Source organism: Aulonocara sp. 'chitande type north' Nkhata Bay, linkage group LG3, assembly GCF_057382095.1.
Source record: "Aulonocara sp. 'chitande type north' Nkhata Bay isolate Kocher_YH1m ecotype deep benthic linkage group LG3, A_spYH_male_GT1.1, whole genome shotgun sequence".
NCBI lineage: Eukaryota > Metazoa > Chordata > Actinopteri > Cichliformes > Cichlidae > Aulonocara > Aulonocara sp. 'chitande type north' Nkhata Bay.
This window is the reverse complement of record NC_141346.1, coordinates 18,085,436-18,104,360: the sequence shown is the minus strand read 5'-3', so window position 1 is coordinate 18,104,360 and position 18,925 is coordinate 18,085,436. Positions and strand designations below refer to the sequence as shown.

The 18,925-nt window shown below is 38.6% G+C and overlaps 2 protein-coding genes and 1 non-coding gene across 3 annotated transcripts; 2 read left to right on the top strand and 1 right to left on the bottom strand.

Moving 5' to 3' along the window:
• The first annotated feature begins 2,318 nt into the window (after positions 1 to 2,318).
• Positions 2,319 to 4,969, top strand: LOC147334299 (coxsackievirus and adenovirus receptor homolog). The gene is made up of 4 exons (XM_086286820.1): positions 2,319 to 2,511; positions 3,652 to 4,005; positions 4,089 to 4,424; positions 4,663 to 4,969. The coding sequence occupies exons 1-4, from the start codon at positions 2,433 to 2,435 to the stop codon at positions 4,794 to 4,796; spliced, it is 903 nt and encodes a 300-aa protein (XP_086142946.1). The 5' UTR covers positions 2,319 to 2,432; the 3' UTR covers positions 4,797 to 4,969.
• Positions 4,970 to 13,205: 8,236 nt separating this feature from the next.
• Positions 13,206 to 13,278, bottom strand: trnar-acg (transfer RNA arginine (anticodon ACG)). The gene has a single exon. It is a non-coding gene; the product is annotated as a tRNA-Arg (tRNA).
• A 1,885-nt stretch (positions 13,279 to 15,163) lies between these two features.
• Positions 15,164 to 18,262, top strand: LOC147334297 (uncharacterized). The gene is made up of 3 exons (XM_086286778.1): positions 15,164 to 15,268; positions 16,970 to 17,329; positions 17,476 to 18,262. Exons 1-3 carry the CDS (start codon positions 15,196 to 15,198, stop codon positions 17,595 to 17,597), a joined length of 555 nt encoding a protein of 184 aa, XP_086142904.1. The 5' UTR covers positions 15,164 to 15,195; the 3' UTR covers positions 17,598 to 18,262.
• The last annotated feature ends 663 nt before the right edge of the window (positions 18,263 to 18,925 follow it).

The window sequence follows — 18,925 nt, the reverse complement described above, 5'->3', positions numbered from 1 at the left end:
AGACAAACACACAGCAGTTATTTACATGATATCAGTCATGCTGATTGTTTGGTCTGACGGTGAGTCTCTGTGGAGCAGCTGTTGACAGTTGTTTGCACAGTAAACTGAAAGAACAGCAGCCAGTGCTGAACAGGTGACACCTTATACACACGTTTGCTAAATAACTGAATGAATGGGGGAAAAATAGTTGTGCAAATTCTTCTGTCAAAGCGTGGAGATGATTCAGATAACCGTTGTGAAGGAATGTCATTAGCAGAACTTAATTACAGACAAATATGTGACTCTCACACCGAGGAGGGAAAATGTCCACACCTCCCCGACACTTAACACTGTTTTACAATAAAAAGAAACAACCTGCAAGCAGGTCGTGTAGAAGAAAATTTGTATTGTTCATGAACATAAAGCTGATCTTATTTTCATTTAATGCCAATAAATCTTCCTGCTCAGATTATCACTGCTGTCATGTGTTACCATAGTAACTTACCTTACCTAGCTACTGTGAGCTGTTCATACAGCAGCTCTGTCTACTGGGTGGAGATTTTTCAGTTAGTTTGATATTAGTTACATTTCTGCTCCCAAAGAAAACTTTAGTGAGTCATGAACGTTCGAAAGGTTCATAAGGCAGGGCTGCATTCATGTCTGGGCCACAGGGCTTCTAGTCTATTGTTTACATCGCTTCTGCCTTCCCATGCTTTAAAACTCATTTCTGTTTTCATCAGTCTGGTCAGATAATTTCCTAGGCCTCCTTCAGTGATCATCCAATCAGCCAATCAAACCCCGCCCTGTGACTCTGAACAAACCTAAATACTTTTCCATAACCGTATATAAAAACTCTTTAATATGAGCTATGACCACACAGACCTGAGGGCAGGATTTGACTCAGAGTGTGTCTGAAGGAAGAAATGTGACAGTCAGTCTAAACAAAAGGCTCTCTGAATATCTGAGACAAGTCTGTCCCGACAGATGTGTGTGGGTAAGCAATAGTGAGTGTGTGGTTGGAGAGGGCTCTATGCCGGGAGATGATGCTCCAAACGTCAAACGACAGAAATGTTACATTCACCACTGAACGAGTGTCCCACACAGAAACACACACAGACTAACCCATGTGTGTGTGAGCACAGACACACAAAGACACAGATGCACACAGAGATATTAGGTTGTTGGATTAAATGCTTATAGGGACGTTTTCTTGATGTTTGTTAAAATAAAAACTGGATAAATTGAGTATGTTCTCCTAAATCTACTTCAAAACCACAACATTTGTGTCACAGAAGGCCAAGAGACAGATTTTAAATTAAATGTGGATGTGTACATGAGAGCCTGCAACGCTCCTGCAGACTATAAACACAGCATCCGTCTGGGACCTTTAGAGGACTGAATCATCTGTGCTGCTGGAGCTGCTTAATAATAACGTTCTGCAGTCTACATGTTTTCATGGTACCGCAGTGCTCATTCAAACAGGTTTTTTTTAATATATATTTTTATTAGTTCAAACAGTTGATGTGGGTTTATTGTGCTTGAAACTAAAGGTGGTCAACATGGACTACAAAAATATCATCTTTGCTTTTATAAAACATGATAATATTCTGCTTTTGGCACATAAAATGGAAACTTCTTCACTGAATTGGACTTGTGTTTATTTCAATAAGAGATTGATATTAACCTGTATTTTTATACTTCTGGAGGTTCTTTATCGTTTTCTTTGCCCTGCTCTGTGATACAGTGTATTATTTCCGCCAAACCTTCAGACAGAAAGCTGTTCAACCTCTGCCCTCATGTTGCAACACCTTCTCACCCCATTATGTAACGTACCGACACTATGTGACAAACTGCCCCTAAACTTGTCTCGTACTCAGAAAACACCCAGTCATTACTGAAACTGCTGGAGTTTCTCCGGCGGTGTTACAGCTCCCAGCAGCGTCAGTGCTTCCTTTATATATCTTTAGTAAAAACACCACAAAGTCAGATTCAGAGATTAAAGTTCTCTGTAATATTTGGAATACACAGAATACTGTTAATTGTGCTTATTCTCACGTGTTACCGCACAAATTATTTCAACAAACTGAGGACATTTGGCCTGATAATAATTTGTATCCTTCTGCAACTTTACTGTATAAAGAGCTAAAACCTCAACAATTTCTTGAGTAATAAGTCATTATAAGAAGGGTTTGTGAACTAAAACTGAAAAATAAGGGGTACTGTTTGTCCGTAATTTGGAAAGCCCAGTGCGTGCTCATGAAGCAGGGCAAACCTGTCGGGGAAACCTCAGGAGCGCCTATAGGCGTTGCTGGGGGCGGTGCTAATTAAAGGACACAATAGAAGTTTAAAAAGGAGAAAGTTTAGAGCTCAGTCATCAGTCATCACTCATCGTGGCCTCAGGTGTCTCCGACTGAGATTTTAGGTTTTGTTGAGCCTGTTAGTGCAGAGAGATCATGGCCAGGCTGGACCTGCTCCATCATGCACTCCTCTGGACTCTGATGTGTCTCTTTTTTCTAGGTTCTGCCTCTGAAGGTAAGCAGGTGTTACTGTTATAATACAGGTGAGCTTAACCATAGTTTTGTCTGACCTGATAAAACAGACCCACATTTATTTGCTTCATACAAAACAATGTATTTTATTGAACAAACACCTGCTTGTGTCAGATGATCACCAGTTTAAACAGTGTGTTAATTCAGTTCCATGTAAAACAGACTGAACATGTGTGTGGATGAAGGAGAGTGTGTGCTGAGCTGATCCACGGCATCACAGACAAAGAGTCTGTTTATGATGTCACAGAAACACATACATGTGTTTATAGTGTATTTATTTTAAATCAGTGACAGCAGTGTTGTCTGCAGATGACATTTGCATGGATTGGTGATTTTTCTTGGACTGAATGTGAGGATGCAGGCTTGGTGATCAGAGGCAGATGTGACTTTAACTATAAAGCTGTTTGTTTCACAGTGAACACTCTGTTTTTATAGTCTTCATTTTGGTGCCATTAATCCTTCACTTTATCCAGAAATATTTTCATTTTTTTTACTTTTAGATGTGTTAGCTGTTGTTATTTGCTATCTACTTTGTTAATATTAATTATTTTTGCAGCTAATTATTAATCAGTTTTTCTCCCCTTCCCTTTCTTTATTTCTTTCTCCTTTTCCTATCCCCTGGTCATGTCTGTAATAACTACCCAAATAAAAATAGATGAAATAAATAAAATATTACTTAAAATAAGAAAAAATAGATGAAAATTCATTTCTTTAAGAAATGACTTATTTGCCATGACTGTGCTGTTGTATCGTGTGGTCTACTTGACCTCTGCTGGCAGTTCTAGTGTTGATGGATTTTTCCCATGAAAGATGGATCTGAATGTTATTGAGAAATAAACCTGTAAATAAAAGATGTAAGGACAATCCAGGCCTTAAACCTGTCCCGTGAGCCGTAACTGTCTATGATAACAAACACCAGAGATTTATTGATTCATTTCTGCATCCAGTGTGTGCTGTTCTTCCTCTGGTTGATCAGAAATCAGTGGTCTCTGTTTTTAGCTCATCATGATGATCAGTGCTGCACAGAAGAGTAGAAAAGCACTATATAAGAACCACTCCAAATAAACAATTGCACTTAGGATCTTTGACCTCTCCATGATCCATATTGTTTCCTCTCTTTCAGGGATAAACACCACAGCTGGACAGGACGTCACTCTGACATGTCGAGCTCCAAACAACAACAACATCATAGTTGTAGAGTGGAGCAGAGCTGACCTGGAGTCAGAATATGTCATTTTGTACCGGGACGGTCACTTTGTTCCAGATCACCAGCATCCATCTTTTAAGAACCGGGTGGATCTGCAGGACAGACAGATGAAGGATGGAGACGTGTCTTTGATTCTGGAGAATGTGACGATTGATGATAATGGAACATATGAGTGTCGCATCTTCACGAGAGGAGCGAACTGCAGGAAGGGAGCTCATCTGAAGACTGACCCCATCAGCATCATCTCCCTGAGAGTTGTTGATCCTCCAGGTGAGTGAGTAGAGTTGAGTAAAAGTGAACAGTTATACTTTGTCCTTTGTAACCTCTCTGCTCTGTGTTATTTCCTATTTCAGACAAGAAAATCATTACAGCTGAGTCTGGACAGAAAGTCACTCTGACATGTCGAGCTCCAAACAACAACATCATAGTTGTGAAGTGGAGCAGAGCTGACCTGGAACCAGAATATGTTCTTCTGTACAGGGATGATCTGTTTGTTCCAGACAACCAGCATCCATCTTTTAAGAACCGGGTGGATCTGCAGGACAGACAGATGAAGGATGGAGACGTGTCTTTGATTCTGAAGAATGTGACGATTAATGACACTGGAACATACGAGTGTGGTGTCCTCATGAGAGAAATACGCTCATGGAAACCCATCAGCATCATCCACCTTCATGTTGATCCTCCAGGTGAGTGAGTAGAGCTGAGTGTGTGTGTGATCAGAGGTGAAGCTGCTTCCTGGTTGTTGATGTTTGTTTCTAAAGATGTTGTTGATGAGACTTTGTAGAAAGCAGCTGGTCTGAGTGATGTGATCAGAGTGCAGTAGATAATGTCTGACAGCAGTTTGAAGAGGAAATGGATTCTGTTCTGTTCTTCACTCATCACCTACCTGACAGCTGACACCTCACACCTGTTTCTCACCTGCAGGTCAGAGAGGAGGAGTCATTAGAAGGCGTCATGGACTCTTAGCTGGTCTAATTTTTTTATTGTCCCTGCTGGCTTTTTTGATCTGCAGAAGACATAAGAAGCACAATCAGGAGTCACAATCAACCTCCAGCTGAAAAGCAGCCTCTCTGGAATGTTTAAGCTTTTTCGAACTGATCTATGAGAGTTTCTATCTTAGAGGTGACACTGGGCAGGGTAAAGACTTGTACTTATAGACTTGTACTTATAATAATAATAATAATAATAATAATAATAATAATAATAATAATACTTTATTGTTACTACTGAAGTGGCTCTCATACATGATATCAGCTTCAGTCATGTGACTTTGAATTTTGATGCTAAACTCAGAGCTTTGTCATCTGTTTTGTTTTTAGGTGATGAGGCAGAAAAAATCAAAATCAGTTTCCTGTTTCAGTCTTGAAAAAAGTCAAATCTGACACTTTGACAAAATAAAACTTTGCTTGTTATATATAATGTATAAATGTAATTATTTATATTGGTATAGTATTTATTTACTCAGAAAAACACATTTTTTTTCTCTTCTGTACTTTTCAAAAATACTTTTCAAGTATTTAGTCTTACTTTACTTTGTACTGTACTTTACTCTGAAGTGCCCTGATCTGACCCATGCTGTGGTTTTTACACTGTAAAAGAAAAGGTTAATTAAGCGATGCTTATGTTTTGTAATGAGATGAAGTGTTTTGTAAGTATCTGAAGGTATCCTGTAACTCGAGCTGACTGATTCATACATCATTGACCCTAAAATGACTTCTTGTATAAAATCATGGATGGATGCTTTTGTAATCTTCAGAATTTCTACAAAAAATTTGTTTGTGAAATTTCATTTTATTCTATAAACGGGTAGTTTATAGAATAAAAAAGTGAAGGAGAAGTGTTGAATGTTTTATCAGATTTTGAATGAAAGCTTTAGCAATGTACACATTAAAATATGTTTACTCTATACTTGATCGTTTTTCTTCATTTGTAATTGTGCTGAACGAGTTTTCCCACCAACGATGTGGAGATCCAACTTTTTTCAATCCAATTAAAATCAATGCATTCAAAAGGATCCTCTGGAAAAGAGTGGAATTCTCAGACCAGAGTTTAATACACTGAATCATATGAACAGCAGGAAAAAGTGGCTGGAATGACTCCTGGAAACTCCAGTGGAGACAGACGACTGGACGGCCCACTCGGAGCCACCAGCGAAGACAAAGAAGTGCTGGTATGGCACTGCAGAGTCCTCAGCGGGAACAGACGCAGGGCCGGTGCTAATTTAAAAAATCAAGTTGTTCAAAGTAGAAAAATATTTGAATATGTATTAATTTTATAGCATTTTGTGAGCATAAACATGCTTTTCCCCCCCAAAAACAAGCTGAGACGGAGTTTTACTGTTTTTCCGTCACTGCAGAAAACAATAATAATGCATAAAAATCATTGATACTGTTAATTATTGCTATACATTTAGCAGCAAGATGGTAAGAAAAGAAATCAGATGGCATGTATTATTTTGGGAAAAAATAGAGGATTTTATATCTTTGTAAATCATTATAATTATGTGATCTAACTGGTATTTAAAGATTTTAAATTCTGAATTTGAATGAAATTTTGACTGAAATGTTGCTGAACTCTGATGGACGTGTTTTTTACTTTGTCAACAAGACTGTGGTAACAAAATCAACTTGCTGAAGATCTCCTTTGAAAAATAAATACTCACGAGACAAAGTAAAAGACGCGTCCATCAGAGTTCAGCAACATTTCAGTTTGATTAAATTAACGTTTTTTTAAACTACACAGGGATTTATTTTCTCATGTATTACATGAGAAAAAATGTATTACAACACAATACTTTTTGCTTCATGTACAGGGTTTCCAAAATAAGTTTTATTTCAAGTAAACTAATACATTTGATTCAGGTAAAACAGATCGTTACATTTGTTCTTGTTTTCTAAAAAGTTTTATTTCATGTAAAGCATTTCCAAGGCTGTTAGCCACATTGTCTTATATTGAACTTACTTACAGTGTGTCAAAACAACAACAACAACAACAACAACAACAACAACAACAACAACAACAACAAAACCCCTAAAAACTAACCCCCCTTGTTTAGAGGTGATTGTCAGTTTGCTGGATTTTTACAGACGCTGAGAGAGATCATGTTCTACATTACTTTAAAAGTGATTTTCTAAATCTATAGTGTGTGAGGTTGTGTAAGGGGTGGCTTGCCCTTCTCGCCCTCGTGTGACAAACCATCTGTTGGATCATGGTTTTGAAACCTCAGCATTGTGAAAGGGAGGAAACATCCTGGCTGAGCATAAGATTTCTTCTTACAACTTAGAATCTCACTTCTAAATGAAATAAAAAATGTTTTTTCTAAGTATGGTTAATGTGTACTTTGACTTCTAAGTGTGACGGGTGCACGGCTGCAAGCTGGTGAGGCAAAAGCATTAGTAGAAGCAGTAACAGTCTCAATAGCAACAGCAGCAGCAGAGGTAACCCTTGTGCATCAGAAATCAGCAGCAATACAGTTAGCATCAGTAACAACAACAGCCCCAGCAGCAGCGTCTGTACAGTTAGCATCAGTAACAACAACAGCCCCAGCAGCAGCGTCTGTACAGTTAGCATCAGTAACAACAACAGCCCCAGCAGCAGCATCTGTACAGTTAGCATCAGTAACAACAGGCTCAGAATGAGTTGGACAGGGTTTTGCAGATGTTGCAGATGTTGATGCAGGCACACTATTAAGTCTTGCAAACATAATGTCAAAATTTTTGTTTGTTTCTTCAGACCACCGTTTAAAAGCCCCAAAGTCAACCCGCCTAGCAGGAGTGGAGGTACCGTTATTACGTTTAAATAATTTATTAGGAGGGTCCATGGTCTGGGTTTTAAAAGTCGGATCATGCATTAGACTTCTGGTGAACATGTCTAATACAGTACACGTTTTGTTTAATTCTTCGGTAATCCCAGTTAGAACATCGATTATTTCTTGCATGTGTGCCTGTACGGCCTGGTGGTGTTGGTCGAGTTTAGCTTCAATCGAACGTAATGTATCAAGTATTTGATCTGTATGACTCTGTTCAGCAGGCTGCGTGTCTGCAACGTTCATGTAAGCGCCACACGCCGCTGGTACTTGAGAGTGCGTTCTGCCACCTTCTTCAAAATCTATGTGTGAATCGTCACTACTTCGGATACATTCTGGTGTGGTGGGTATGTGACCTAGATCGAAATCTGATGCACTCAAAGACATGACTGAAATCACGAGGCAGCCAACACAGGAAGAACTGCAGTCTGTGAAGATAGACATGTATTAAAACATTTTATGTACGCCTGTAGCCGTTTCAAACAGAATAAACGTGTCTCTTTTCTAAAATTTATTTTATTTATATATGCCCATGCTTACCTAGTGTGCGTTATTCCGAACGGCCCTGCTTCTGCACACACACGGTGCTCTGGCGTAGCTCTGCAGGTGTAAAACGGTCAGTCTTAGAACATTTGTAATTATTTCACCCCCCTTTTTAAAATACACATCTATACAGACAGTTGTATAAACACCTGTTGTAAGGTTTGACTCTGTGGTCACGGTGTCTGAATGTTTTTCTGCTCAATTTGTTAATCCTGGAACAAATCAGAGAACAAACGTTGTTATTACATAATTTAAAACATACAAGCGTTTAAAAAATCCTGTAATTCTGCGCACACCTAGTACCTGTTAGAGAACTCGATCCAGCTGTAAAGCCGTTTTCGCCGTTTTCCCGAACTCCGAAAAATGATGCTTTTGTTTTAGAAAAAAGTAATAAATAGTAAATAAATAATATGTTAATATAAAACCTTTAAAAATACAATAATAAGTTTGTTGTACTTACCGTTTACGATGTCCGTGTTGATCGTAAAGAAAACGGTCTGCTCCGCTGCAGGATCCTGACGCGAAAATGTCAGAGTTTCGGGCTCTGAGGCAGCTTTATATAGGATGGGTGTTTCCAAACACAATAGATGGTGTCGATCAGTCTGGGATCGATACACCTACAAGCATCAGCTTGTTATGCAAGTTTAAAACAATAAGGGTGTGGCTCGCAACTTGCCAAGATAAGGGGCCATTGATACTGGCTACAGACAATAGCAGCTACCCCCGCGTCTGCATCTGTGCAGCTTTTGCCTTCTCGAGGAATTACAAAAGAGCTGATACAGGCCACTTCAGACAATAGGCGGGGTCCCCGTTGGACTGATAGCTATACCTGTCGGCTCTTACCTTTTCCTAAGAAATCCCAACAATTAAATGATACCCGCGGTGGGCTTTTGCGTTCCTGAACAAATTCAAACAATCAGCCAGCTGTTGAGAGATGGATGGGGCTTGTGCGACTGGTTTTAGAAGTATCACTGCAGCATTTATTTCTAATGGGATGAATGTTATTTGTGATCACCCATTGTGTTAAAAACTAGCAGCCTCGGAAGCCGTACAGAAGAATTCCAGTTTGAGCCGTTTTTTAAATAAATAAAAATATGTCCATCATGCTGAGACATCACAAAATTAGTGTGATTAAAACATAATTGGTTTGAAAGAGCGATACTGGCTGGAGCATTATTTTCTAAAGGGCTGAATGTTATGATCACCTATTACGTTAAAAAAAACTTGCAGGCTCTGTCTCCCTATTGGATCAACATTCCGAAATCCCGATTTTTAAATAAAATGATCGCATCGCCCCCTTGTTCATAAGTGTTTAATTTGCTTTTAATTTAATGAAACCATTGTGTGTTTTAATTAAACTGTTTTTAAGGATCGCATATGTCTCAGCGTTCTATTATTTAGACATAGATTATTTAGTGTAACTAGTTTAGGAGCATTTCACTTTCTTTTGCGCTCCGAAAGAGACAGAGCCTAGTAGTTTTTAAACAGAATAACATTTATCCCTTTAGAAATAAACTTTTCTTGTGATACTTCTAAAAAACACATATTCACACCTAGTCAATGTTCCTTTAATGCAACTAATCCTATAATTTCTATAAGCTAACAAATTTCCCATCCGTGGGACTAATAAATGTTATCTTATCTTAATTATCTACTCACACAAACATCCTGCAACAGTAAGAGTCAATGATTAGACGCGGGGTTACAGGTGGGGCCGCAAGAGTCAGCAAAACAAGTCAGCAAAAACAATACATGCTTTTTCCTTATCACGAGCATCCCAAAACACAATGTTCACATAGAAAGGTGCACTCCCCAACTGCACCTCCATAGTTTCCACCTTTTTTTTCTTTACAGCCTGCTCTTTATCTCTGCATGTCAGAGACCAACTGAAACCAAGTCCACCTACATATAAAACACCTCATCAGACACACGGCGTTTTCCTCAGCACTTCACAACTACCCTCACGATCACAGCATCCGCGAATTTAACCACGCCTCATTCTACGGATCTATGTGGGTTTCCTATCTTTAGGTGATGCTTTCATTTTATTTTATTTTTTTAAATAGATAAATAAACGGTTCTAATAGGACTTTCTCCAGCATGGGAAAACTCGTGTTTCACGACTTCTCATGAGAGTTTCAATTTCGGAATCGTGATCAATAGACAGAGCACGTCAGTTTTTAAACAGAGTACCGCAAATAACATTCAGCGTTTAGAAATGTTGCGACACTTCTAAAAAAAACCTTAATTGTTCTGCCCATTTAGAAATCAGCGATTGTTTCAACCGAAGGCTTCATCCGCTGGGGATGCGGGGGGTGTTGCAAAGCAGAAGGCCGCAGGGTATCTCGTTTTAACCTTTTCGGGCCCCAGACACGCGGTGTGAGGTAGTTAGTTAGAGGGAAAAATCATTGATACTGTTAATTATTGCTATACGTTTAACAGCAATGATTGCAAGAAAATAAATCAGATTGCATGTATTATTTTGGGGAAAAATAAGGATTTTATCTCTTTGTAAATTATAACAATTATGTGATCTAACTGCTATTGAAAGGGTTAAAATTCCGAATTTGAATGAAATTTTGATTTTCATGACCAGCACTGATGCTAATTTAAACAATCAAGTCAATGAACGTGGAATTTAGTTTTAATATATATACATTTCATAGCATTTTGCAAACATAAATGTGTGGTGGCGAACAAGCTGAGAGGAAGTTTTTTATGTTTTTTCTCTCCCTGCACCAAAATAACTTTGCATAATAATCAATGTTGATGTGAATCAATTACATGTACCAGACTCTACTATTATTAATACAAGAAATTCCAGTAGCACTGCAAATATATCAAAATGTGACTTTTGAGGTTGTTTTCGAACAACTGCATTGTACAAACAAACTGGTGTTTAAAGGTTTAAAAATGTAAAAAGTTATGACTATTTTGTATTTATGAAAAGAACTGATGTTAGTTAAAAACTTTATGCAGAAACATTTGCAAAAAAAAGTAAAAGTAAATAATACAAACAGACCTAATCTGTTCGTGGAAATGTTTGGCCACGAACAAGCTGAAAGGGTCGTGACTTCAAACAAACACAGAAGGTTTTAATCTTGACGGTGAATTCACAATTTTGCATCTTTTAGACTGTGTGATCCTCTGATTACTCTGAGCTGTTATGCTGTGGTTTTACACTGTAAAAGAAAAAGCCTCACAGTCTTTGAATCTGACCTCTGACCTCCAGAAGGCCTAAAGGTCCAGCTGTTTCACATGTATTGAGTTCATTTATAGCTACTAACTCACTGCAGTAAAGCTTCTGATAATCTTTCTGGGTCATGCACAATGAGGTTTTAAATTATCTTTTTTTCACATTCATATCTAAAACAGCTGTGTAGTGATTAATACATTTGCCTCACAAGTGACAGGTTACTGATGAACTGATCCCTTAAAATAACCAGTGAAATGTGAAAGAATCACCTTAATCCTAAACAGCCTGATGGTCAAAGAAATATTTATTGTCCCCGATGGGAAACTGGTTTGCAGTGTCCACACATCATACAACACAAGAAAACGAAGAAACAAAAGAGAACAGTCCAAATCTCACCAGTAGCATCAACAAAGTCTTGCAGATGGCAACAACACTTACAGTTCAGAGTTATTGATCATGGAAACAGCAGCAGCTATAAAAGACACCCGATGTCTCTTGCTCTTCACTGCGGACGCTTTATATCGACGACCTGAGGGAAGCAGCTGAAAATCATTAAAGAGAGGATGGTCTGAACATATAATCACACAGGTCGCCTTCCTCAGCACCTGCCTGTTATAAAAGTCCACAAACTGAACCTGAGTCCTCCCTGAAATCTGACCAGCCACTTTAACCAGTTTACTAAGTCTGGTCTTATTGGTCAAAGACAAATTAGTGTACAAAGCAATGATGCAAAACATTAAAACAGATTCAATAGAAATTTCACATGAAACATTAAAAACTCTTAAAAAGTACAGTCACTGTTAGACCTTTTTCACTGTAGCATCAAAGTGTGACTCAAAGGACAGAGCTTTGTCAAAAACAACCACCAAATACTTAGAATTGTCCACCAGTTCAGTGGCTGCAGCCTTTACTACTGTTAGTGCAGGATGATGTTGATGTTTGTTGATCTCTAACGATGGCTGATCACACCAAGAAGCAAACATCCACAACAGGCCCATGAGAATCCTCTTCACCATGAAGGAGACTCACAATGACTGTGTGGTGATGATGATGAGCGGAAACAATGAGGAAATACAACAGAGTAAACGCACAGCATAGACTACACACACCTACACAAACATTTGTCACGATTCCAGTCAGTCAGAGGTACGGAGCCTCTTTTATTCAGACGTCTGTGTCACTTTTAACTGTCTACTCCTCCACCCTCTGCTCTCAGCTTGTTGTTTTGGTGTAGATGTAGTAACAGTAACATATGAGGAACTTTATTCAGCACCAGCAGCAGATTTCCTCTGGTTGGTTTCAGAAACTTGATTGGTCCATTCTGCTGACTGGAAGCATCAGAGCACCTTTCTTTGTAGACAGATGCTGTTTGCAAAATAATTAAATGGCATTTCATATAATTATTTTGTTTTGCTTATAATAACTTAATATAAATGTGGCTTCATGCTTGGCAAATGAAAGGTTGCTGGTTTGATTCCAGCTATAGACACTAACCTCTCTGGGATTGTGTCAGGATGGGTATTTAGTTTAAAACTGCCAAATCAAATGTGGAGCTTTAGCAACCTCCCGTGACACACAGTTGATATGTTACTGCAGGACTTTTGATGTAAGTTAAAGATTTTCTTTAAAAAAATAAAAATAAATAAAAAGTGAAAGACAGCAAATACTTGCAGTGTGGGTGTGACCACACAAGCCTTTATTAATTATAGCAATGTATACTTTATCAGTCCCGGTGGGGAAATTACTCTCTCTACCATTGTGCCATTCACTCAGTGGGCAGCCACTAAGCAGGAGCAACAGGGAGCAGTGTGTAGAGATGGTACCGTGCTCTGGGGTACCTCAGGGTAGCAGTTCATTGAATTCAGACCCCCGACCTTCGATCACGGGCTGACCACTCTACCACTCCGTGCCCTAAAATGTTTTCGAGCCAGCCAGGAGTCGAACCTAGAATCTTCTGATCCGTAGTCAGACGCGTTATCCATTGCGCCACTGGCCCGTCGCTGTCAGATATCAGTACATCAGCACTATGATCGCAACAAATGAAACCTTGAATTTTTTTTAACCCGTTACCTGTGCTATGAGTTTAAGAAACTCTGTTAATTCAGGAAAAATTGGCTATTTTAAAGCTATAATTTGACTTTTTGGAGCCGTGTGACCTCATCTTTGTTCTGTGCTGAAAGCAGCTTCTTGATTCAGGCTGATTTTGTTTCCTCTGCTGTCTGACGGGGATTGATCCGCACAGACCACGGGTGATTTAGTGACACTGTTTGTCACAAGATGTATGAAACACTGTGCGACACACACGACTGAATTCAACATGATATAAACAGATGTTTATAGGTGCTGTAATCACTGATTTTCCACCATAGTCAGGTTTAAATTAGCCTCTGATAGTGAAGCTAAACTTCACCACACGGTTAATATAAATTTACAGCTGCTACACTTTTTTTTAACTGATAATCCATCACTGTAAACTTCACCACAGTACCGCACTGAGCTGAAGAAAACGGCCTATCTGAACTGATCATTAGTTCTGGTCTGTCAGACATTTTCTACAAGCGCTTTAAATGATTGTGCAGATAATAATCTGGTGTTTCACTGTGTTTCATGAACAGGAGGGATGTTTGCTGTTTGGCACTGATCCAGCAGGACACCTGAGAAAACAGAAAAGCAGCTTCTAAATAAATTGAGCAGAAAAGAAAAAAAAACACAATATTAGTCATTTGACTGTAATCTTATAACTAATCGGTGTATATGTATAAACTATTTCCCAAGAAACCTGAATTCAAACGTTTCAGACTGTTTGCATCAAAGCGCCCTCTGGTGGAACTCCTCTCCCTGACCTAGAGTCTTTAAACCAGGAAGTCCCTCATATATTAATCAGTTTCTGGAGCTCTGAGAAAGTTTTACAAATGAAAATCATCCAAGAATTCAAAACACATCATTCAAAGTCTCATGTTTATATCAGGAGGTTTTCTTTAACAGTCTATAAATCTATGAAGGAAATTTTTTGTTTGTTTTTGTTGAAATACCAAAAGTGAACAATGCTACCGATAATATAATAGTATGATGACGGTGACAGGTGTGATGTAACCTGAAAGCAGAAGTTAGTTTAGCTGATTTAGGAAAAGTGAGTGTTGCACCAGGTTAATCTGACAGCAGGTTCAATCATGGCCTGTGCTGCCATCTGCTGAGACAGTTCAGCTGACCTGGAGAGAAAGTAGGAAGAAAAACATTGTCAGTGAGCACCGTCTCTTTCATGAGGAGGGACGGGGAAGAATGAATCCTGTGGTCAAAGGCAGAGAAGGAAATGAGATCTCTGCTCTCCTTGTCTCTAATTTCCCTTATATTTATTTATTTTTGTGATTCTGCATTTATCAAAGCTCCTCTATGTGAATATGGAGATCGATTACTATCAATCTGTGAGGAGAAATCTATGGAGACATTTAACAGCAAAGTCAACCAATATGATTATTGATAGGTCTGCATCAAATTACAAAGAACTGTGCACACATTTTAAGAAACTCCTTTGATTTCCTGACACAAATATCTAAACACCAGTGGCTCCCTGGATCACTATCCTCCTGCTGTGGACCTACTTTATGAAGTATTATTTATGCTTGTGCATTAATTACTTTTATCCGCCCCTGCTGCCAAGCATTGACACTGTCTGTGCCAACAAAGCAAAAGTTCCCTTCTCCAATTACAAGCGAGGTACTGAGGGTGAAGCAACAGAACTCCTCCCCCCGGTTGGCACAACCAGTGTCAGCGGCACAAATGATTGACAGCATCTTTATCCAAAAACAAGAATGGGCGTGGTAAAGGTTTTAGAAGATAGACTAACCTGAGGTTAGTAACCTCCCTAACAATCCACATAATGGGAATCGTGCACTTTGACTGTGCTTCATGAAACATGTTTGCTGTAACATCTCCGTGGCTCTGCTGGACTTTACTGTCTGTCTCCCTCGTGGGCTTTACCTGTGCAGGTGAGTTTGATTTTAAAATCCTATCGATTTATTTCTTACACGCTGTTAGATGTTAGAGCTGCTTTAGGTTGGGCCACTCACAGAGAGGACGCAGGTCTCCTGTCAACAAAACTCTTCTGTCATGTGAGAAAGTGGATGTTAGTTTTTAAATGTACTCACACACGTTTACATAACAGTTTGTATAATGAAGCTGTGAAGAGAAGAGTCTGCTGTAAAAGACTTTAAAGCGGTGTCAGATAAACATGGACAAACTGCTGTAAAGGTTTATTATTATTGATTTATCCTTCAGACACTTCTGATAATAGAAAATCTACATTTACTTCAACCATCACTCCTTAAATCCCCTCAGCTCTGTACGATTAACATGAATCACTGGTGACCCTCTGTGTAGTAGCTGGATCCCCTTTTCCCAAAAAAGCAGGAACCTGGGTGAACCACCGAAAGCAAAGGTTCCTTATTCTTTGTAGAAATGACTCTAAATTCATGCCAGTGATTATTGATCTGGAATTTGGAGATGATGAATCAGAATAATCTTTTGTCTTCGCAGCAGAATTAAGATGTAAGACGTTCATGCCAATGTAGCTGTTTTCTGTGTTATTGCCAAGACTGCAGTGTCATATTAATGAGTACAGTACATGTTACTGATGGTAGCTGTGCATGTGATTCCCATGTAAATACATTCAGTTGAGGAAGATGACAGAGAAGAGGACAATACTGCACATACACAGGCAGGTATTTAGATAAACACTTTATTTATCCACAGAGGGAAACTCACAGGAGCTCATTTAAAAACAAAACCCTTCAGTCATAATTGTAAAAGTACTAAACAGATAGAAATGAGTTCTCACTCAATGTGACCAAAACTACAATTATGTTATCTGGAAACTGTAGAAAATATTCTGTAGCAAAATTGTTGATAAATAATGTTAAAGTCTGTCTGTAACTATGGAAAATAGTCTAATATAAATCCGACCGTGACCTGGATACACTGTGAGGATTCTCTCTTACTGTTACGCTCATGGCAAGATGCAGGTTAAATGAGGAAGCAGTATTTCTGCTTCCTTTGGTGTTAGCAGTGGTATCAGACAGGGTGGGATTTTGTCTTGAATTTTATTTAATTTATGTGCTGATGACCTTTCCATACAGCTGGCAGCCTGTAACACTGGGAGTATATTAGGATAATCGGCTTAATTTGAACTGACATACTCTTGAGGTTCATAAAAAGGTGAAACACCTCAGTCACCTTAATACTGATAAAATGAAGGATGATGACATATACAGACAATACTGTAAGTTCTATGTGCAGACAAATACATTTGCACACAAATTCGGCTTTTTTCAGATTCTGTTAAAGTGGCTTTGTAGCATAATGGACACCGATCTATACTGCCCCTTGTGGTCATCTTGCTACAAACAATGCAGCATGCAAAGGCTGTATACTTTACTAATCACTTAGATTTCAATACTTAGAGGAGAGTGGAGAAGCCTAAAGCAACACATCTAAAACTTCACATCAAACTTCATGTAAACTTCAGAAAACATCTGCATGATTAAGATTTAGAGAGCACACTAACATTCTGTTTTTGAAGTTCATGGATTGCATAAAATTTAAAGTAAAATTAAAACTAAAACCACAACAACAGGTTGGTTCCAGTTCTCAGAGTGTCTGCTCCTCTCTCTCTGTCTTTGTCTCCTCAACAGGATCATTTGTAGTGAATGTGACTCAGACCTCCTATCAGGCAGAGGAGAACCACAACATCACACTGGAGTGGACGTTCACAGTAGAAACAGGCAGACCCCCCACATATCTAATAATTTACTGTGACCTGATAACTGGTGATAAATCCTCACTCCTGTATCATGTCCACAATGGTGCTGAAGTCTCAGAGTCTCAGGATAAAAAGTTTTCAGGGCGAGTTCAGGGTGACAAAGACGCCCTCAGAGAAGGACGAATCAGACTCCAGCTGTGCAAACTCAGGACTGAGGACTCGGGTCAATACAAGTGTAAAGTAAACACAGATTATGGTCTCAGCTCTGCGAGCTGCAGACTCAACGTCACTGGTAAGTTTTAACAAGTCAAAACTGAACAATCACTTTTATATTTATGGTCTGTTAAACTTTTATGTGCAATGATTGTGATTAACAACTGAAAAACATGAAGTGTTCTTCATGTCAAACATGGTTCTCATTTTATTTGTCTGTTACAGCAACTACATCACAAGAAGAGAGAGACTGGAAGATTATTACAATTGTCCTGACAGCAGCAGCAGCATTAGTAGCTCTGCTGATGTGCGCTTTACTTTGGACTGTGTTTAGAAAAAAGTGCTGAACTTCTGTACAGCTGTAAACATCCAGAGTCACTAAACCAAGGTACTTCCTGCCTTTGACGTCTCCTTCAAGTATAACAAGTTACATGTCAATATGAACAGTGTAAATGAACTGATTCTTATATGTTGCTTTTGTAATTGACCTGAGCATTTCAAATGTTTTATATAAACTTCCGCATTCACACACATTCATACAAGAACCTTTTGTTTATATGTCTGTTCTATACAAGTCCTTTTTGTATAACACGAATAGATAGAAATATATGTAGATATTAATAATGCTCTATGTTTTACAAACCCCATTTTCAAAAGCATTGGGAAACTTTCTAAAACTGCAATAAAAACTAAAATGTGGTCATTCACTTTAACTTTAATTTAACAGGCAAATTAACAGAGAAAAGATTTTCAGTGTTTTTAGTAACAAACTCATTTCTATTTGATAAACACATTTAGAAATTGATGCCTGCAACCCCCTCACCTTTTCTTTTAATTTCACATCTTAATCTTTCTGAAAATGAAGAAACTCATTTTTACAATTGTACAAGTGGAAATTCTTCCTGATTCTTTTCACGAGGGCGATGGAAGCCTCAACTGATGGTGTCTTCACATATGTGCAAATCCTCCACACCATCACAGAGGCTGGTCTTTGCACCTTTCTCTGATAACAGCGTGGAGCTTTTTCTTCTTTGAAACGTTGAATTGAATGTCTGAAGTACTGCTGAGCCCATGTGGCTGTCAGTCAGTTTTTACTGATAATAATAAAAAATGTCTGTGAAAACTTTCAGTGTGGGTTTATCCACACAGGCTGTTTGTTACGTCATTTTGTTTTTAGGCCAAAAAGGAAAGTCTTTTCAGGGTTAAAGTGTTTCTTTTGATTTTAGCTGCCAGCTATTAGTTGTCAGCTAACAGACAATGAGTCACTCTCACATGTGTCAGGTCTTCAGTTACTACCAGAGGGTACAGAGGAAACTTCCTGCAGGAAATAAGCAAAGTGCCCTCATCTAACATGGTACAAATGTTTCTTTCATTTAGCATCATATTGGCTTTGATACAAAGTAACTCAATTGTCTGGATGGTTTGAGGCTAAGAGACGTGAGACCAACACTAACCCTGTAACACGATAAATTTGTGTTATCTTAACCCTTTATGTTTTAGTTATGAGTTAAAGAAATGCTCTTAATTTCAGGAACAAAAATGAACTATTTTAAAAAATATCATTTGACTTTTGGAGCTGTGTGACCTCTGATTCGTTCTGTGCAAAAAGCCGCTTCGTGACTCAGACTGTGCTGGAGGAGACGTAACAGAAAGGGAATCATCCACACAATAGGGG